Source organism: Pelophylax lessonae (assembly GCF_965119305.1).
Source record: "Pelophylax lessonae genome assembly, chromosome: 2".
Classification (NCBI taxonomy): domain Eukaryota; kingdom Metazoa; phylum Chordata; class Amphibia; order Anura; family Ranidae; genus Pelophylax; species Pelophylax lessonae.
Window position 1 is genome coordinate 690,951,747 of NC_138769.1, and position 22,588 is coordinate 690,974,334.

At 45.0% G+C, this 22,588-nt stretch overlaps 1 protein-coding gene across 2 annotated transcripts in view; it reads right to left on the reverse strand.

The window, feature by feature from the left end:
* Positions 1-22,588, reverse strand: part of LOC309545257 (cyclic nucleotide-binding domain-containing protein 2-like) — a 525,861-nt gene that overhangs the window by 112,908 nt on the left and 390,365 nt on the right. For both annotated transcript variants that reach the window (XM_082244395.1, XM_082244394.1), the window contains exon 13: positions 5,434-5,658. In XM_082244395.1, the coding sequence (XP_082100521.1) occupies positions 5,434-5,658 (225 nt within the window). The remainder of the gene's footprint in view (positions 1-5,433; positions 5,659-22,588) is intronic.

The window sequence follows — 22,588 nt, forward strand, 5'->3', positions numbered from 1 at the left end:
AGACTGAGGAAATGCTGCCTGTAGCAGACTGAAGACATCATCTCAGCCTAGGCAAGGTCACCTGACTGGAGCTCAAGCAGGACTTTTTAATTTAGTGCAAATGATACTGTTACTATATCGTGGCATATCTGGATTCTTTTCTTGCAGACTTGAAAGTGAAGGACCTTTCACACGGGCGGTCCGATCAGGTTCACCTGTCAGTTTTTTCAGCGGACTTGATTGGACCCTCCATTCACCCCTATAGAGCAGGTGATATCAGCGGTGACATGTCCGCTGACACCCACCGCTATCTGATCTGACTAAAGGCGGATGGTGACCCTATTTTCCATCCATCCGGAGGATCGGATAGGATAAGATCGGGTAAAAACGGACAGGCGGTCCATTTTCACCCGATTTCCCTATAGGAGAGAGCAGGACTCTGTCCATCTCCGCTCTGCACAGTGAACTGAGCAGAGACCGACCTGTCATCTGCCTGCTCAGTGGGGATCAGCGGAGCAATCCCCTGCTGAGCAAAGCGGAGTCTGCCAAGCGGACCGTCCATGTGAAAGGACCCTTACTGAAAGGTCAAATTTTAAGAACTGCCCATAAAGTGGTTCTAAAGGCTCAAGGTTTTTTACCCTAATGCATTATATGCATTAAATGAAAAAAAAAACTTCTGGATGCAGCCCCCCCCCCCTCCTCCCATTACCTACCTGAGACACATCTCGATCCCTGTGATGTGCATGAGAGGAGCAGCTCTCCTTGGCCTCTCTCCTCATTGAATGACACAGCAGGGGGAGTCACTGGTTCCCTTTGCTGTCAATCACAGCCAGTGAGCCTATGAAAATGGAGCTGGGCAGGGCTGAGTCAGTCTCCGGAGCGAGCCTGCTCAAGTGCCCCCATAGCAAGAGGCCTGCTATTGGAGGCACTCAGCAGATGGGAGGAGCCAGGCCTGTTGATGGGGGACCCAAAGAAGAAAAGGATCGAGGCTGCTCTGCGCAAACCATTGCACAGAGCAGGTAAGTATAACATTTTTTTTTTTATTCCTTCCTTTAAAATCACTATATGTAAGTTTTCAGACACTTGGGGAATTTACTGGCAAACAGAAGGAACGTAAACCCTTGCAGCTTTGCACGTTGCACTACATGCTGTGTACACAAGTCACTTTTATAATGACAGATCCTAACCCAGGCGTATTTATTTGGAGACATTCTCTTTTTGTATATTAGATCACAAGCTGTATCTACTGATGAGAGCATGACTGTTTGCAGGATTCCTGGAGTGAAAATAGATTTTTATTAGAAGGCTGTGTCATTGAGATGGATGGATGGAATCAATCATTTGCCGCTCTCTGCATTGGTTACAAACATTCAGATTCCATTGTCAGTTATAGACAGATAAAATGACCAAATCAATGCAACAAATGCCGACATGATTCCCAAATGACCACTTCCATCCATACCTTATCACTATGACAGAGCCATGTAATAGAAAACAGGAATAAAAAAGTAAAAGCCGCCATACACAGCTCAAATCAATAGATTCCACCATCCACACAAACACATCTCAACTGCTAACTATATTAACACGAAAGTGAAAAGACAGCACTGAACCCAAAAGGTTGTCCAATTGGTGTTATCCATTATCCAATAGTATTGTATTGATGTTGATGTTGAACCAAATATCTACACCCTAGCGAATCTCCATAATTTCCTTCATTTGTTGTGCAGAATTATTATTGTTCATTAGTATGCTGACATCAAGGGTGTTTTTGGGCCATTACAATTTGTTTACTATGTGATTTTGGTTTCCCCTCTTTCCCCCTTCTTCTGCTTACTGTTAGTTAGTTCAGTCTTAGATAAACCTTCCTCATGTTCCCTCAACCAGTGTTAGACTCCATGCAAATTGGGCTTAAAAAAAAGTTCCGCCAGTTCCTTTGGCAGAAAAAAACTTTCATATAGAGCTTTTTTTGTATATAGTTTAGACAAGTTTAGGAGAGTTTTACGTTTTTCTGCCAGAAAGCTCCAATCAGAAACCCAAACCAGAAGGGTTTTTTTTCCTGCCTCTAAACATTGAGCTCAAAATATGTCTCTAATCAACCTAATGTGCATGGACACATAGGATAACATTGAGCTGTTTCTACAGGCAAAACACAAAACTCCTGTAGTAAGAGCAGATTTTTAAGTCTGTGTGCGTGGAGCTTTAGTAGTTTGCAGAGACAGGGCTTAGTAAATCATTGTCTCTTTTACTTTAACCCTCCTCTTATGTTTGCTTTCTGTTACTATCCATGATGTTAATGGGTCGGTTTTGACCCGTGTCTTAAATCAGCCATAAAATACCCTCGGAACAATTATTTATCATCAAATTTGTTTCTTACCTCTTGGTTACCTTGTTAGGCTTCTTTATCCTTGAAAAGATTGGTTTTAATATTTTTCGTGTGACCCCTTAGACCTTTCTTTTGATAGCATACCTCTCATTTTCAAATTTAAAAAATGGTAAAATAAAGTCAGCAACTCTGAAATGTATTGGTCCTATGTTTCTTTAGTTTATTTAGAGAAGCAGACAAGCATTCAAAGAGATAGGCCCCTCCCTAACTACAGCTCACAGGGTTGAGAGGTGATTGGCTGTCAGTGTTACTAAGCAGAGAGAGTGTTTATGATTTTTGTTTTGGCACTTATTAGTGTCCTATAATCCTATATTATAACTGGGTCAGAATTGACCCTAACACCATAAACGTCTTAATTTTTTACCACAGTATTTTATAATTTAGTGAAAAGGATTCTTTTTCTATTACATTGTTTAAATAGAGGTTCCTGACAAAGTAAAAAAATCTTGATGCAATAAACAAATTTATGTGATACTTATAGACATTCAAAAATGAAAACGGGTCGGTTCTGACCCTAACATAAGAGGAGGGTTAAAAGACTGGAAAAATATTCTCTGTACTGCAATTAACTGATGTAAAATTGGTATGGACTTAATTCATGTGTCTTATTGAAGCGTTAAAGTAGAACTATAGGCTAACCTTTTTTTTTTTTTTGTTCCGATAGCGTTCAGGAGGGTTATAACTCCTGTGTCTCAATGGGGAAATTTCCCTTCACTCCCTGTCCCATAGCCAAAACAGGAAATGAAATGAAAAGAAATCCCTGCAATTTCAAGGAATCCCTTGGGCCCCCCTAGGCCACCATGTTCCCTTTATTATGTTTTTGGGGACAACCCAAAATGTGTGATTTTCTTTTACTTTCACTTTGAATGATAATGGTAAAAAGACAAATAGAGAAGGTGAATCTCCCTAACAGGGACAGAGACAGCAATAAAAAACTGACAGGGGTTCTAATCCAGCTCCACTGGTTTCAAAACTACCCCTTCATCAGGGGTATTTTTGATTCCAAACAGCTGTTGAAGAGAACCTGTAACACCATTTCCTAGTGGAAACTCCGATGAAGAAAAAATTGCATTTTGGACTCCCAAAAAATGCAATTGTTGTTTCTTTTATTGTCCTCTTGACCCTTATTGGAATAAAATTGTGTCTGGGCTATTGTATTCAGCCACTGTTCGGCCAGCTCCGACAATTACTGAAATTGACTTTTGCTGAGCAGTGGTGCTTGCATCACCCACAGAGCGAATTTTTGTCAATTTAGCAGGAATGTGAAATTTGAGCCATCTATGGGAACCTTTAGTAGCAAAATATTCAAAGACTAATAGACCAGCATAACTGAGGGCCTAAGAACATGGTTATGAAATGTAATAAATGAGGGGTTCGGAATTTGTTGGGTGAAAGATTACATTGTAGAGGAGTGCTTAACTCTAAAGAGGAGCCAACATTTCAAAAAAAACTGCAGAGCTGGAAAGTTGTCCTACCCACCTATCTCATATAAATGTAGCACCCTCTAGTGTGTGCTAGAAGTGGGTGTAGGAGAAAAGCCTATTGCTGGCCAGGAATAACCTGTGTCACGGAATTGGGTCAGGTTTATTAGAGGCAAAGGCTGGATAGGTCATCTTGGCAGCTCTCTCTGGTACCCCCTGGTCTGGAAGGTTGGAAAACCATAATTATTTGTGAGGCCTCAGCCAATCTCCAGAGGTGGGCCAGTAGGGGGTTGAGACTGCCCCATAAATAAACATGGGTCATGCCAACAGGGGCTCAGGTGCAGGAAGGATCCTGCAAAAAACACAAAGGGGGGAGGCTTTCCTGGACAGATGGGAGCAAGACAGGACAAAGTAATGTGGGGCCTAACAAAAAGGGGAGACTGCCACATGTAGCCAGGCTCCCTTGAAGACAACGGTGTGCTTAAGTCTTCTATCCTTTCCCTGGGAGATTTCCTGAGAGTCAGCCAGGTGGGCTGAGGAAGAGTAGGGAAGCAGTCAGGAGGGCTGGTGAAAGAGGCAGATGCAGCCAGGTGGAATTGCCTGAATAATTGGTGCTGGAAACAGTGGCCACAAAGGAAGCTGTTTCTCTCTAATTGTGCTACTTTTAAGGGACTTTGGGTTCCTGCCTGTAATGGGCTGCTACTGAACTGACAAAGGCCTGTCATTTCCCTCAAGACTGAACCAGCAGGAGCTGTACAGAGGAAGAAAGGAACAAAGTGTGTGCAGGTGGAAGGCTAAAGATGTTGTTTATAGGAAGCTGTATATGCAAAGCTGTATATAAGAGACTATAAATAGGAAGATGTCCCTGAAGATCTTGTTCAGGTCAAGTGGGCATCACATAATCTCCCATCCCTATCCAAATTGTTAACCCTCTAATAAACAACAAAAACAAAGTTCTGGACTGTTCCCTGACTCTGAGTGCATGTGAAGATTCTGCAACTCCCACGGGGGTAGTGCTATATGATAAAAAAAACTCATGTAAGGCTGTCTCTTGGCAGTCAGTGGGTGAGGAGGATCTTTGGTATCGGAAACATTTGTAGGAAGATGTGGTAGAGGTACATCTGCCTATATGAAACCCTTTGGTACTTGTGGTTGTCTACCGAAATAATACGGAGAATTATTGCGTACAGTAAAGACCTATTCATACAATGACATGTGTTCTGGAAATGCACAGTAATGCAATGTTAATGTGTGTTACATTAACTATTTCTCAATTGTACCCCAACACAAATATACAGTGCAGAGCTGTGGGATGGGGCTGGCAACCCCATCCACTGTAGGCTGCCTGTAAAAAACTACAGGAGGGGGCAGGGACAAGACCAGTCACCCTGCACAAGGAGAGAGAGCAGCAGTGAGCGGTTTTTATTACAGGAAACTCCTACACAGAGGTAATGTTTCACACTGGATTACAACACAGATCTGAAAGAAATACACAAAGCACACCAAGATTTAAGGAAAAATACACATGACTCTTGTATATAGAACATATTTGCTTATCCCAGAGTTCAACTGTAATACACACTGCAGTGTAGTCTGAATGAGCCCTAAACTCCTATCTACTAATAGGGAAAAAATCTTTATACTTACAAAAACTTCTCCAGCCCTGAGAGTTTGAATATGGATAAATAATTGTGGTATTCTTTCATCTTCCGGTGTGTTAGATAATAGCGGGAATCTTTTGCCCATTACACCCCTGTTAATCTGTGCACTGGTTCTGGCTGCCTCATTCAATTTTCTTTCTTTCTGTAACAGAGGCAGGAGATGTTCCTCTTCAGTAAAATTATATGGCGGGTCCTCATATTCATCTCTGTTCTAGGAGAAAGAAAGGCACTGTATTTATTGGAAGATATCCCAAAGCTGATAAAAGCATTGCAACAGACAGAATAATTGGATTTTTGATTTACCATAAAATCCATTTCTCTGAAGTTTATTGATGGACACAGCTCCTTATCTTCTTGACCCTTGGGTTATACTACCCCCTACAGGAGTAGGACACTAGGCAGGAAAAAGCTTGACTATGCCTATGGGGCAGTCCCAGGGGGTATACTCCTACTCTTAGCTACAGGCATTCAGTTTTGTTACAAGCAGTGTCAGAAGAAAGCCACTCCACAGAGGGGCGGGTGCTGTGTTTGTCAATGAACATCAGAGAAATGGATTTTACGGTAAGTCAAAAATCCCATTTTCTCTTTCGTTTATTGATGGACACAGCTCCTTATCTTCTTGACCATTCGGACATCCCAAAGCAGTGTTAAACATGAGGCGTGGAAACAGCAAGAAAAATTCCCAAGGCTAAACCGTAGCCAACTAGGTAACATGGAGCTCAACCATAAACAACTGGAGCTCACCTGAAAAAAACAATTCCCCCCTTAAAGAGGACCAGGTCCTCCAAACAGCAGCCTGCAAAACCTTGCAGCCAAAAGAAGCATCTGCAGATGCCAACACATCCACCTTATAAAACTTTGTAAAAGTGTTCACAGACGACCAGGTGGCCGCCTTGCAAACCTGCAGCACTGATGCCTGATGACGTATGGCCCAGGAGGCACTAAACGCCCCAGTAGAGTGCACCTAAACAGTGAAAGGAGGAACCTGACCCCTAATGGAATAGTGTAAAACAATTCTCCTGCGCTCTAGTGAAATATGATGGAGGGAAGAGAAATGCTTCCGATGGACTTAGATGGGTATGACTTATGGTCTTGCTGCCCCCTCAGGATCAAGGGTATCCAAAACACACTGGAAGACAACAACAAAGAGAGGGGCGCACCAACCTAGTGCATTACCACTAAAAACATTTATTAAAATAGTAACAGGTATATATTATACTCACAAAGCAGGTGTGAATATTGCACACATCAACATGGTCAACATGGAATCTCCAAGGTAGCCAAGGCACTGCGCAATGCTGGATAGTAGCAGTTTCATGCGGTACACTGCATGCTATCCAGCATTACGCAGTGCCTTAGCTACCTTGGAGATTCCATGTTGACCATGTTGATGTGTGTAATATTCACACCTGCTTTGTGAGAATAATATATACGTGTTACTATTTTAATAAATGTTTTTAGTGGTAATGCACTAGGTCGGTGCGCCCCTCTCTTTGTTGTTGTCTCCCTAGTGGAATAGGCCTGAATCACCGTCTGTCTGATCCATCTGGAAATGGTTGCAGCAGAAGCGGTCAACCTTTTCATAGGTCCATCCGTGAGTACAAATAGTGAGTCTGACTTCCTAAAAGACTCCATAGCTGCCTGGTACACCCTGATTGCCCAAACCACATCCAGGGAATGCAAGACAATTTCCTTAGGATGTTTAGACCTGGGACATAGAAAAGGCAACACAATGTCTTCATTCAAATGGAAATCAGAGACGACCTTTTGAAGGAATGATGGACAGTGACGAAGAACCACCTTATCTCTGTGAACAACCAGGTAAGGTGAACAACAAGTCAACGTCACCAGCTCTAACACCCTGAGTAATAGCCACCAAAAAGGCCACCTTCTGGGACAAGGTAATCAGGGGAACCTCCTGAATATTTTTGAAGGGATATTTCTGGAGAACTGATAACCAAATCGAGGTCCCATGGCGGCATGGAGACTGTACTGGAGGAGCCAAGTGTCGAACTCCCTGGATAAAGGTACGCACCAAGGAAAGTCTGGCCAATGGACATTGAAAGAAAACCGCCAAGGCCAAAACCTGGCCCTTAATGATACCCAAGCCCAGGCGCTGCTCAACCCCTCATTGAAGGAAAAGGGGGAACCCCAAACAACGCACAACACGCAATGTACATCTTCCAAATACGATGGTAGATCTTCCTAGAGATAGATTTTCTAGCCTTTAACAGTGTAGGATTTGCTGATTCAGACAAACGTCTATCCTTCAGCAGCTGGCTTTCAACGGCTAAGCCGCTAAAGCCAGCAACTATAAGCAGGATGGAAGATTGGCCCTTGGGACAGCAGACCCTCCCTGAGAGGAAGAGCATCGGTGACCAGCCATACCAGATTGGCGTACCAAGATTAGTTAAATCAGACTGGAGCCACTAGAATATGTCTGTGGCGTCGGCCAGAGTATCTTGAGACCATGCCACAAACCTCTGTACCTTCCTTGAAAAGTGTACAGTAGAGAGAGCTGGAACAAATCTGTTTGCCCACCTTAGAATGCCGGCTACTTTCCGAGCCACCAGGATACTTCTTGTGCCCCCTTGGTGATTGACGTAGACCACGGCTGTGGCATTGTCCGATTGAATTCGTACCGGACACCCCTGAAGACAAATTGTCCAATGATCCAGACAAAGTCTGATCGCTCGGAGTTACACTACATTAATCGGTAGTCTAGACTCTTCCAGAGTCCAGACCCCCTGAGCACAATCTGTGCCGAGGACGCCTCCCCAACCGGACAGGCTGGCATCTGTGATGATAACCGTCCAGTACAGGGGGAGAAAGGATTTTCCCTGTCAAAGTGCCGGAAAAAGAAGCAACCTCTAGAGACTGTGGATTCTTGTCCCATTTCACCAGAATCTCTTTTTCCTCTGTGCAAACAGAAACGCCTCGAAGGTAGACACCATCAGGCCCATCCCCCGCATGCAAGCCCGGAGGGTCGATTGTCTGCTGGACAACAGAAGCTCAATTGCCTCCTGCAATGGCTGGAATTGTTCCAGAGGAAGAAACCTTCTGGCTATGGTTCGCAGAGTAATCTCAAAGTTGTCCATCAGAGCAGACGGAGGCTCCACTCGCAGAAGAAGATCGTCCAGGTACCCCAGTAAAGCAATCCCCCGCTCACGCAAAAATGCTAGCACCGGGGGCCAACACTTTTGTGAAGACCCGAGGAGCAGAGGCGAAATCAAAGGGTAACGCCACAAACGATAGATGTCGATAGAAGCAAGAAAATCCTCCTGCTGTAGAGACACCACTACCGTGCGAATGGACTACATTCTGAACATCTGTACCCGTACAAAGCAGTTTAGCGCCTTGAGGTCCAGAATTGGACGTACCTTGCCTCCCTTCCTGGAAACTGTAAAGAGATTTGAGTAAAACCCTTGAAAATGTTCCGAGTCAGAACTGAAACAATCACCCCTTGAAGTAACAAGTCTTGCACTGCCCCAAAGAGACCCCATAAGCACTCTGGGGACAAGTGCAGGTTGGAAGGGAAGAACTTTTCTGGAGGAAAAGACCGAAACACTATCTTGAAGTTGGACCGAGGACATTGTGGACCCACTTGTCCTGTACCAGAGAGGTCCACGGATCCGTAAACCAGCAAAGACGTCCCCCCACACCAGATATGGGTGAGTGGGCCCCTTCATGCAGAGGGAGCCTTGTCCGTAGGTCTGGAAGAGTCCGCTCATGTCTTGCCAGACCAGGCCCTCTTGGAACCTCTGGTGAAGGCCCTGAAGGACTTTGATCCCTTGTCTTGAGACCCTGAGGGACAAAAAGGCCTCTTATGAGATGAGTAGAATGGCCCATGTCTACGACGGGGCTCCTTGCCCTTGGTAGCCTGTGGAAGAAAAGTACTCTTCCCCCTTGTGAGACCCATAATGATGTCATCCAAGGAAGCTCCAAACAGGCGATGCCCTACAAGGGGGAGATCATATAAGGTCTTCTTAGAAGTCTGGTCTGCAGACCAGCATTTGAGCCAGATAATACACTGAAGGACCACTGCTGATACAGACAGCCTAGACCAACTGATCCGCCAGCTCCGCAAAGGCAGGGGGAAGTTGTTTCCCCTTCAGGTCTCAGCATAAATGTTTAGCCCATTCGATCAGAATTTGCAACACCGGGGCAATAGTAAATACCGGCCTAAGTGCCAAACCAGCCACAGTGAGCATATGGCGGGCCAGAGCCTCCGCCCTCCTATCAGCCAGATCTTTAAAGGCCGGGGACTCCTCAACCAGAATTAAGGTAGCTTTGTTTACCTGGAAAATGGCGAGTCCACTACAGGTGGGACCATCCACTTTTTAAGCAGGGAATCCTCATAAGGATACCACATAGCAAAACGCTATTTTGGACAGCCCCACTGTTTTGTGCCATTTTTTTCAAAGTAAGCAGAAAAGGGGAACACCCTCACCGCTTTGGCGGTGCTGTGGGTGCCAAAAGGGACCGGCGCCTCCTACGCAGCATCAGCCGCATCCTCCATTTTTAAAGTTTCAAGCACTGACACAATCAGTGCATCCACCGGTGCCTTTTTATGTGCACTAGAGGAGCAGAGGAATCATCCTCACTATCTGAGGACTCAGGGTGCATGGACGCAGACCCAGTAGGGTCATTCGAGTCCACAGCGGCCGAAACAGATTCAGGGTTTGATGAGACAGATGAGGCAGGGGAGGGCGGGGGGGGGGCTATATACTAAGCTCACTGGAAAACATAACAATCAGGGGAGGGCCGCCAACTGCGATCCTGCAAAGCCGACATCGACCAAGGGCCCACAAATGGACCACCTACTGGACCCTGCAAAAAAACAAGTAGTCGCCCTCCGAGCCCCTTCCTAGAGGCCCGCATATTAGGAAATAGCCCCCTTAAAAGGGGGCCACCCACCGTGACGCAGACGCACAGGCAGGGAACCCTAATGATCTTGTGGCGCTAAAAAGGGGCAGGTGTCCTACACAATAATGGTGGCATGGCTGCCATCAAAAAATAAACCGCCCCCACAGCGCCACCCCTTCCAAGGGAGGCACAAAGCTGGCCACATTGCCTAGTAGGCCGCAAGTCTAGGCCTAAATTTTTGTGGACGCCCAGCTGTTTGGACATGAGCCCCAGCGGAGCTAACCACCCAGAAGTAGCAGAGGGGAGGGTAGATGTCCAAACAGAGGGTAATGGCTTCAGCCACCCTTACTGGGGTCGCCCCACATAGCTCCCGACCAGTAGGCTGCAAAGCCGTGGCCTAAATTTTTGTCCGGATATGGCTGCGTGAAGCACGGACCCATAAATGCTAAACCATCTGCTCCCTCCGCCCAACAACTGCAGTAGGGAGCCCAGAGGACATGTCCGCCTTAGTTATCAACGCCCAGGGTGGTGAGGAACCCTGCTCAACCACCCGTTGCACACCAAGAAAAACCCAGCCAGCAGCAACTCCCCCCTTAAGAGCCTGTGACAAAAGCCAACCTAAAACCTCACCCAGGGAGAGGGGAGGGGGGGCTGGAAGACCCACAGTGACCGCCAAGAGGGGCTGGGGGGAAGGAGGGGAACCCAAGGGTCCCACCGTCCCAGGGAGGGGTCCATGTCCACCCCAAAACCCTCCAGGGGAAGAGGGTGAACAGCTACATACCACACCAGGAACAGGGTGGGCACCGCTCCTGACAAACCACCGCTCCATCAGAATGGGGGGGGCTGTCAGCCAGGAGGAACGCTGCAACTCAGGCCGAGGCCAGGTCATATGCGCCCTCGTGAGACGTTTAACTCACAGGCAAGCTCAATATATGCGTGCTCGCTGGGCAGACTGGGGAGATCCTCTGGATCCAGATTATCCAGTCTGTCGCCAAGCCTGGCAGTTGATTGTAGATTCTCGCAGGAACAAAATAACAAAGATAGGAAAAAGTTCAATTTAAAAGGAAAAAATTGCCAAGACCAGAGATCCCAGCAAGGAACCAGGTCCTTACTCCTGACTAGGCAGAAAAAAACCGAGTGCTATAGCTGAGAGTGGGAGTATACCCCATGGGACTGCCCCATACTGTAGGTGTAATCAAGCTTTTTCCTGCCTAGTGTCCTACTCCTGTAGGGGGGCAGTATAATCCAATGGTTAAGAAGATAAGGAGCTCTGTCCGTCAATGAACGAAAGAGAAACATAGTTTTAACCTGTGGTTTTATCTGATATTCTATCAAAGTGGAGACACATATCAGTGTATTATCAAGCGAGAATATTAAGAATACCTTTATTGCTATTGCTGTGCCCCTTTATCAGTTAATCTTTAAGGGACATTTCAAACAAAGAACACAAATGTAATATATTGCATCTTACTAGTCCATAGATGTGATGGCTGCATTTTTTTTCTTTTTGTCAGCCTCCTTGATGGCAATATGGCGGAAAATGCACTCTGTTAGCTTAGTGAAGGGAGGAGGGGAAGCAGGAGAGTGTCTTGCTATACTAGACTATAGAACAGTGTGTTTCTATTGTTGCGCACAGTGTAAGAAGATATAACTCTAATCTTTACTTGCAAGGGTGGCTCCATAGGATGCTGCAAGAGAAAGGAGCCACCCTGAAACAAGAAACCTGGGTCAGTGCCCATGGCACCAAATTAAACTGGAACTTTAAAAACATTGAACTGAAAGTGCCTAAGAAAAGTGAGTGTTTAATATCACTTTAATGGATGTTTTTTTGCAAAGGGATTAAAGTGTATGTAAATCTAAAGCGTTTTTTTTTTTTAACCACTTGCCGACCGCTCACTCGAGCTCTACTGCGGCAAAGTGGTTAGTTCCCGTCCAGCGACGTAGACCTACGTCGCTGGACTCCTCCCCTTGTGGGGGCTCGCTCCTGCTGAATTCAGTCACAACGGGAGTCGGGCCAGGGGAGGAGCGGCGGTGATCACCGCCGCTCTTCCCCGATTGTTGGGGAATCAAGTTTGAAGATCCGCCCGCTTGTGTAAACAAAGCGGGCGGATCTCCTAAGTGACAGACAGTGACAGATTGCAGGGTTCAGCATAGCTGAACCTGCGATCTGTCCCTGTGTCACTCAGTCACCTCCCCCCACACACGTTAGTAAGCCCCAGGCATACATTAACCCCTCCCTCTCCAATAAAATTAACCCCTTCCCTGCCAGTGTCATTTTTACAGTAACAGTGCATATGTATAGCACTGATTACTGTAGTAATGTCACTGGTACCCCCAAAAGTGTCAAAAATGTCAGTCAAGGGTCCGATCTGTCCGCCGCAATGTCGCAGTCCCGCAAAAAAAAACGCAGATTGCCGCCATTACTCGTTAAAAAAAAAAACACCAAAAATTACAGAAATCTTTCCCTTACTTAGTAAACGCAATAACTTTTGCGCAAACCAATCAAAATACGCTTATTGTGATTTTTTTTACCAAACATAGGTAGCAGAAAAAAAATTGGCCAAAAATGTAAAAAAATTTTGATTTTTACATTTTTTTTTTGGGGGGGGGGAATTTCATATAAAAAAATGAGAAAAATATTGTTATTTTTTTCAAAATTTACGCTCTTTTTTTGTTTATAGCGCAAAAAGTAAAAATCACACAGGTAATCAAATACCACCAAAAGAAAGCTCTGTTTGTGGGAAAAAAAGGACGTAAATTTCGTTTGGGTACGGCTTCGCACGACCGTGCAATTGTCAGTTAAATTCGCACAGTGCCGAATCGCAAAAAGTGGCCTGGACGTAAGACAGCAAAATCCTCCGGTGGTAAAGTGGTTAAAGAAGTAGTAAAGGATTAGAACCTCTGTTATATTTTTATTAGTATTGTCCAATCCATTTAGAATCCTGCCCTTTCTGTCTTTTGGGTGTGCACAGCCAGTGGTGATACTGTTGTAGCCAGATATCTGTGCAAAAGGTGCAACAGAGTAAAGCCTTGTACACACGCAACGAATTTCCGCCGACCGATCGTCTGTCTTTTGTCCAGAGTGGTGTATGTTGGTTGGAATAGACTCTGTTGGCTCTAGACTGCACACGAATTTTCCCGTACGACAGAATTCTACTTCAGAAGTGATGTCATGTGTTGGATTGCTTTCTATGTGTTCTTTCATCTCTAAGCATGCCTAGTCTTGCTCATAAGATTTTTCCCCGTCGAAATCTGTACTAATGATACGAAAATCGGACGTGTGTGGACGGACGACAAAAATTATATAGCCTGCACACCAGAATTTTTTCGGCCGAAAAGTTGGAGTCGGTTGTCGGAAGCACCATACTAACAAGCCAAAAATCGGCAGATCGGTCGTCGGACGAAATTTCCCGTCCGAATTTCTTATCGTGTGTACGGGGCTAGACACATCCACTGATGTTTTGGGACCACGCTAAACCCCTTTCTCAAGGTGACAAATATGAAACGTCTGTTCACACTGATGAGATCATCTCTCTGATTTCTCCTCCTATAGGCTTGTTACTTTTACCACTGCTCATTGACTGCTTGTGCTACTTTTCCCTCCTACCTTTTATATATGCCTGATTTCAATATTTTACTCATAAATATATATACAGTATAAATATACTGTATACACATATGTATATATACACTGCTTATAAGAATTAAAGGAACACCTTTTAATAGTATAGAATATAGCAGAATGTGAATTAACCTCCTGGGATATTGATCTTGTCAGTTAGGTAGCAGAGGGGGTTGGTAATCAGTTTCAGCTGCTTTGGTGTTAATGAAATTAACAACAGGTGCACTAGATGGGCAACAATGAGACAACCTTCAAAACAGGAATGGTTTTACAGATGGATGCCACCTACTCATCTTTTCTGATCATTTTTCACTAGTTTTGCATTTGGCTAGGGTCAGTGTCACTACTGACTACTGAGGTTGCACAGCAGTCCAACTCTTCCAGGATGGCACATCACGTGTCATTGCCAGAAGGTTTGCTGTGTCTCCCAGCACAGTCTCAAGAGCATGGATGAGATTCCAGGAGACAGGCAGTTACTCTAGGAGAGCTGGACAGAAGGTCCTTAACCCATCAGCAGGACTGGTATCCAGTGGCGGAGCTAGACTTTTAAAACAGGGGTGGCAAAGGGGTGGCTAGGTATTATTTTGGGGGGTCAATATACAAAGTGTAATTTAGTGTCAGATTCGTCCACCGCAATGTCGCAGTCCCTCTAATGATCGCTGCCATTACTAGTAAAGACAGGATACAGGTGGCGATCAGAGGATACAGACAGGATACAGGTTTGCCCCCAATGATTATTGCAGAGTGCCACAGAAATGCCCCCAATGATTATTGCAGAGTGCCACAGCAATGCCCCCAATGATTATTGCAGAGTGCCACAGCAATGCCCCCAATGATTATTGCAGAGTGCCACAGCCTTGCCCCCAATGATTATTGCAGAGTGCCACAGCCTTGCCCCCAATGATTATTGCAGAGTGCCACAGCAATGCCCCCAATGATTATTGCAGAGTGCCACAGAAATGCCCCCAATGATTATTGCAGAGTGCCACAGCCTTGCCCCCAATGATTATTGCAGAGTGAGACAGCAATGCCCCCAATGATTATTGCAGAGTGAGACAGCAATGCCCCCAATGATTATTGCAGAGTGAGACAGCCTTGCCCCCAATGATTATTGCAGAGTGCCACAGAAATGCCCCCAATGATTATTGCAGTGAGACAGCAATGCCCCCAATGATTATTGCAGAGTGCCACAGCAATGCCCCCAATGATTATTGCAGAGTGCCACAGAAATGCCCCCAATGATTATTGCAGTGAGACAGAAATGCCCCCAATGATTATTGCAGTGAGACAGCCTTGCCCCCAATGATTATTGCAGAGTGAGACAGAAATGCCCCCAATGATTATTGCAGTGAGACAGCCTTGCCCCCAATGATTATTGCAGAGTGCCACAGAAATGCCCCCAATGATTATTGCAGAGTGCCACAGCCTTGCCCCCAATGATTATTGCAGTGAGACAGCAATGCCCCCAATGATTATTGCAGAGTGCCACAGAAATGCCCCCAATGATTATTGCAGAGTGCCACAGCAATGCCCCCAATGATTATTGCAGTGAGACAGCCTTGCCCCCAATGATTATTGCAGAGTGAGACAGCAATGCCCCCAATGATTATTGCAGTGAGACAGCCTTGCCCCCAATGATTATTGCAGAGTGAGACAGCAATGCCCCCAATGATTATTGCAGAGTGCCACAGCAATGCCCCCAATGATTATTGCAGAGTGCCACAGAAATGCCCCCAATGATTATTGCAGAGTGCCACAGAAATGCCCCCAATGATTATTGCAGAGTGCCACAGCAATGCCCCCAATGATTATTGCAGAGTGCCACAGCCTTGCCCCCAATGATTATTGCAGAGTGAGACAGCCTTGCCCCCAATGATTATTGCAGAGTGAGACAGCCTTGCCCCCAATGATTATTGCAGAGTGAGACAGCAATGCCCCCAATGATTATTGCAGAGTGCCACAGCAATGCCCCCAATGATTATTGCAGAGTGCCACAGCAATGCCCCCAATGATTATTGCAGAGTGCCACAGCCTTGCCCCCAATGATTATTGCAGAGTGCCACAGCAATGCCCCCAATGATTATTGCAGAGTGCCACAGAAATGCCCCCAATGATTATTGCAGTGAGACAGCAATGCCCCCAATGATTATTGCAGTGAGACAGCCTTGCCCCCAATGATTATTGCAGAGTGAGACAGCAATGCCCCCAATGATTATTGCAGAGTGAGACAGCAATGCCCCCAATGATTATTGCAGAGTGCCACAGCAATGCCCCCAATGATTATTGCAGAGTGCCACAGCAATGCCCCCAATGATTATTGCAGAGTGCCACAGCCTTGCCCCCAATGATTATTGCAGAGTGCCACAGCAATGCCCCCAATGATTATTGCAGAGTGCCACAGAAATGCCCCCAATGATTATTGCAGAGTGAGACAGCAATGCCCCCAATGATTATTGCAGTGAGACAGCCTTGCCCCCAATGATTATTGCAGAGTGAGACAGCAATGCCCCCAATGATTATTGCAGAGTGCCACAGCAATGCCCCCAATGATTATTGCAGAGTGCCACAGAAATGCCCCCAATGATTATTGCAGAGTGCCACAGAAATGCCCCCAATGATTATTGCAGAGTGCCACAGCAATGCCCCCAATGATTATTGCAGAGTGCCACAGCCTTGCCCCCAATGATTATTGCAGAGTGAGACAGCCTTGCCCCCAATGATTATTGCAGAGTGAGACAGCCTTGCCCCCAATGATTATTGCAGAGTGAGACAGCAATGCCCCCAATGATTATTGCAGAGTGCCACAGCAATGCCCCCAATGATTATTGCAGAGTGCCACAGCAATGCCCCCAATGATTATTGCAGAGTGCCACAGCCTTGCCCCCAATGATTATTGCAGAGTGCCACAGCAATGCCCCCAATGATTATTGCAGAGTGCCACAGAAATGCCCCCAATGATTATTGCAGTGAGACAGCAATGCCCCCAATGATTATTGCAGTGAGACAGCCTTGCCCCCAATGATTATTGCAGAGTGAGACAGCAATGCCCCCAATGATTATTGCAGAGTGCCACAGAAATGCCCCCAATGATTATTGCAGTGAGACAGCCTTGCCCCCAATGATTATTGCAGAGTGAGACAGCAATGCCCCCAATGATTATTGCAGTGAGACAGCCTTGCCCCCAATGATTATTGCAGAGTGAGACAGCAATGCCCCCAATGATTATTGCAGTGAGACAGCCTTGCCCCCAATGATTATTGCAGAGTGAGACAGCCTTGCCCCCAATGATTATTGCAGTGAGACAGCCTTGCCCCCAATGATTATTGCAGAGTGCCACAGCAATGCCCCCAATGATTATTGCAGAGTGAGACAGCAATGCCCCCAATGATTATTGCAGAGTGCCACAGCAATGCCCCCAATGATTATTGCAGAGTGCCACAGAAATGCCCCCAATGATTATTGCAGTGAGACAGCAATGCCCCCAATGATTATTGCAGAGTGCCACAGCAATGCCCCCAATGATTATTGCAGAGTGCCACAGAAATGCCCCCAATGATTATTGCAGAGTGCCACAGAAATGCCCCCCATGATTATTGCAGAGTGCCACAGAAATGCCCCCAATGATTATTGCAGAGTGCCACAGCCTTGCCCCCAATGATTATTGCAGAGTGCCACAGCAATGCCCCCAATGATTATTGCAGAGTGCCACAGCCTTGCCCCCAATGATTATTGCAGAGTGAGACAGCAATGCCCCCAATGATTATTGCAGAGTGAGACAGCAATGCCCCCAATGATTATTGCAGAGTGCCACAGAAATGCCCCCAATGATTATTGCAGAGTGCCACAGCAATGCCCAAAATGATTATTGCAGAGTGCCACAGCAATGCCCCCAATGATTATTGCAGAGTGCCACAGCAATGCCCCCAATGATTATTGCAGTGAGACAGCAATGCCCCCAATGATTATTGCAGAGTGCCACAGAAATGCCCCCAATGATTATTGCAGAGTGCCACAGAAATGCCGCCAATGATTATTGCAGAATGCCACAGCCTTGCCCCCAATGATTATTGCAGAGTGAGACAGCAATGCCCCCAATGATTATTGCAGAGTGCCACAGCAATGCCCCCAATGATTATTGCAGAGTGCCACAGCAATGCCCCCAATGATTATTGCAGAGTGCCACAGCATTTGCCCGCAATCATTGCAGAGTGCCAGCGTCGTAGTCCCCCCCCCCCCATGAGACCGGCTTACTTACCTCACGGACGGACGGTCATCACAGCAGCTTATTATCGGTCCGCGGCTCCCTGCATCTTCTCAGTCCTCCCGCCGGCGCCTCCTCGACCAATGGCACGGCATTTGCCATTCGGCCAATCAGGAAGCGGGAGGACCCGCTCCCTGATTGGCCGGAGGAGGATCCATGTGACAATAGCGAATTTTCATTCGCTATTGTCACAGAATGGGCGGGCTCGGCTTCGGGACGCACTGTTCTGCTGCTCCCTGACCCTGGCCGCCAGCTTAGAGGGATCAGCCGGTTCTGCGAACCGGCTGATCCCATCCCACCACTGCCTGTGATTCCTCCGCTGCCAGCCTGGATCGGGGTGGCAACAGGGGTGGCAGGGACTTTTTCTGGGGTGTCAATTGACACCCCAGCTAACCCTCTGGCTCCGCCACTGCTGGTATCTGCTCCTTTGAACAGGATGAGCACTGCCAGAGTCCTACAAAATTACTTCCAGCAGGCCACTGGTGTGAATGTCTCTGACCAAACAATCAAAAACAAACTTCATGAAGGTGGTCTGAGGGCCCGACGTCCTCTAGTGTGGCCTGTGCTCAATGCCAGGCACCGTGGAGCTTGATTGGCCATTGAACACTAGAATTGTCAGGTTCGCCACTAGCGCCCTGTGCTTTTCACAAATGAGAGCAGGTTCACCCTAAGCACATACTGTATGACAGATGTGAAAGGTTCTGGGGAAGCCATAGAGAACGTTATGCTGCCTGTAACATCGTTCAGCATGACCAGCTGGACTAACCTGCTGCATCATTTTTTCACTTTGATTTTTGGGGTGTCTTTGAATTCAGCCCTCTGTAGGTTAATAATTTTCATTTCCATCAATCAATGTGGCATTTCATTCCTAAACACATTAACCAGTCCAGATCAGTATAGATATCCAGCATGAGATTTTACCCCATTGAGATCTGATGTGTTTTCAGTCCTTAATTTCTTTTGAGCAGTATATATATATATATATTGTAGAGAGGCGACCCCGGGTCACGGGGTGTGTTAGCAATCTGCACCTGGTTTTGATTAAGACAGGCCTGCTGATTGCACACCTGTGGGCTGGGTTCATATTATTTCCAGGGTTAGTAATCAGGGCTCCCAGTTGGAGACAGCTGCACCCAGGCAGACAGGAGGTCTGGCCCAGGAGTCAGGAGGACTCCAACCAACAGACATGAGGTCTGTGTATGGGAGTCAGGAGGGCTCCCACCTTCCCTGAGAGAGAGAGAGGCCACAGTTGGCAGACAGAGATTACAGGTCTGCAGGAGGCAGATGTATTCCGCAACAGCGCGGTAGGAAGCTGATCCCAAGGAAGCTACAAGGGAGCTTGGCCAAAGGATACTTGGGTTGGTCCGAGGATCAGACCTTAGGCCCAGGCATGAGGCCTGCAGCAGCCGTGTGGCATGTGAGTAAGTCAGGAGGCTGAACTAACCATATACAGTAATGGTGGAACCCCTGCAAGGGAAAATTGCTGTTTTGTGAACTTTCTTTATGCCTTTAAATAAAAGTGGGCTGCCATGCCCTTAAAAATGCAGTCTGGACTGGCACTTCTTCTTTAAATCCCATGCATCATTTGAGCTGAATCACCTTGAATCGTTACAATATATATATATATATATATATATATATATATATATATATATATACAGTAAAACCTTGGTTTGAGAGTAACTTGGTTTGAGAGCGCTTTGCAAGACAAGCAAATTTTTTAAATACATTTTGACTTGATATACAAGCGATGTCTTGATATACAAGTAGCGTCATGTATAAAAAAGAAGAGAGGAGCCTCTAAAGTGTATGGTTACATTTAATGAAGATTCAATATTTAGCAACTCACATGGTTGATGATTAAAAGAGGCATCCGGGGTAAAGCTGTCCACATAGACCATCCTCCGCACTGCCATCTTCATCATCCCTTCCCCGCTGCACTCCACGAGTGATTCAAAGCCTCACTTTCAGATCACTCTACTGCAGGCTATTCTTCCCGGTTATGATTGCAGACTGACAGTGGTGAGAGCCGGTGGTTCAGAAGATGGTCTATGTGGACAGCTTTACCCCAGATGCCTGCATACTTAGATGTGCCTGTTTTAATCATCAACCATGTGAGTTGCTAAATGTTGAACCTTCATTAAATGTAACCATATTGCTACACTTAGAGGCGCCACTCATCTGTTTTATATTCTGTAGCGCTGCTAGATTTAGCTTCTAATCCCCTTGGGAAGGCTGCATATTGTAGATGGACATTTTATGGTTACACAACCTATCACATTGCTATAATCTTTGTATATAGACTATAAACTGAAGGACTTGTGGAACGAATCATCTGAGTTTCCATTATTTCTTATGGGGAAATTCGCTTTGATATAAGAGTGTTTTGGATTACAAGCATGTTTCCGGAACGAATTATGCTCGCAATCCAAGGTTTTACTGTATATATATATATGTACATATTTATTCAAAATACCTTTAAAGCTAAGTGGCATAGATATACCCTTTAATTATAATATCAGTCTAGAACCAGGCAATATTCATACCTCTGTGTTTTCCTTTGGAGAGTTGCAGTGCGGTGTATTTTAGGCACATTTGCATACCTTCCCTGTGGAAGGTACTTTTTTTGCAAACTGTACTAAAGACGCAGCGAACAGGATTATTTTTAACACAATGCACTAAAATGAAAAGATGTGAATGCAACTAAATACTAAAATATTCATATAATAAAAAAATATAATCTGGGTTGCAAACCTACAGCTAGTTCTCATTATATAAAGGAATGTCTCTTAATTACACTGATAATTTACCATGCCACAGAACAGATTTAACATAGCTCGCAGCTGGTAACCAGGCCATATATATCCCTCATCTATCTTTATCATTTCTATATCCAGGGCATTAGTCATAATAATTAATATATGGAAGATGCCTTAACATATGTGCTCCCTAATGACACAGTTGTGTATATCTAGAATCTATCCTAACGCAGCCCAGGCACTTACTGCTCTTCTGTATCTTCCATCTGTCATCCTAGCGGGGTGCTGAGAGACCTGGAATTCCAAGATCACTTTTCATCCTTATAAGGAATGCCAAAATTTCCCTGGAATTTAGACCAGCTTAAAACAAAAAAAAAAAAAAACTCCCTGTCCTTTCAGGTGTGCTGCACTACATAAATGACCCATTTACAGATCCGTTGCAGAGCACCGCCACATACAGTAATGCACTTCTGTGCACTGTGCTGCTCTACTTGGCTAGAAATAATGCAAGTCCTTATTTTGTTCCTTCTGGTACTTGACAGCAACAGTCTGCAATAACGTAACGCAGTTTACCATGCATGCCTAATGCCATGCACTAGAACATAAAGGTGGTATAGGCCCTTTAAGGGATAGTCCATCTTCACTTGGCTTAACCACTTTTATACCCCCTTCCTGCCCAGGACAATTTTCAGCTTTCAGTGCTGTTACACTTGAATGACAATTGCGCGGTCATGCAACACTGTACCAAAATGAATTTTTCACACAAAAAAGCTTTCTTATGGAGGTATTTAATCGCCACTGGGTCTTTTAATTTTTGCTAAATAAACGAAAGAAGACCAAAACATTTTTGAAAAAAAAAACGTGTTTTTCTTAGTTTCCGTTATAACATTTGGCAAATAAATAATCTTTCTTTATAAAATTAGGTATACTCTATTCTGCTACATTTCTTTGGTGAAAATAACCCAAATCAGTGTATATTATTTAGTCTGTAGGAAAGTTATAGAGTCTACAAACTATGGTATATAAATATAAATGGATCAATCCTGATGTACTGATTTACAGTGGTGGCTGGTGCTCAAAATTTGGGGGGGGGGGCAAAAAACGCTGTAAAAAATTGCGTGACTTTGAGGTCATACATATCAATGATTTCTTTTTTTTTTTTCTAATTTCTTGAGGCCTGAAAAACACTGAGACAGTACAAATATCCCCAAAATGACCCGTTTTTGTATAGTAGACAGTCCACGGTGTTTAGTAAGAGGCATGTCTAGTTTTTTATTTTTTGAAGTTGCAATTTTTGTCACAATTTTTTGGAAAATAAAGAAATAAAAAAAAAAATATTTTTTCTTTCAATTTTTTTTTTTTACATACTATCACCAATGCAGTATAGCGTCACCATATAACTGGTGTGGCAATGATCAGGGATGCTGACTGGTGACAGTATGTAAAAAAAAAAAAAAAAAAGAAAAACTATTTTTATGTTTTGTTTCTAATTTTTGTAAATATTTTTTCTTTTTTATTACACTTTTTTTTTTTTTACAATTTTTTTTAACACACTGTGACCAGAGCAATACTGTGTTACCATAGTAACATTGTGTTACTCTAGCAATACCACGTTACCATAGTAACATTGTGT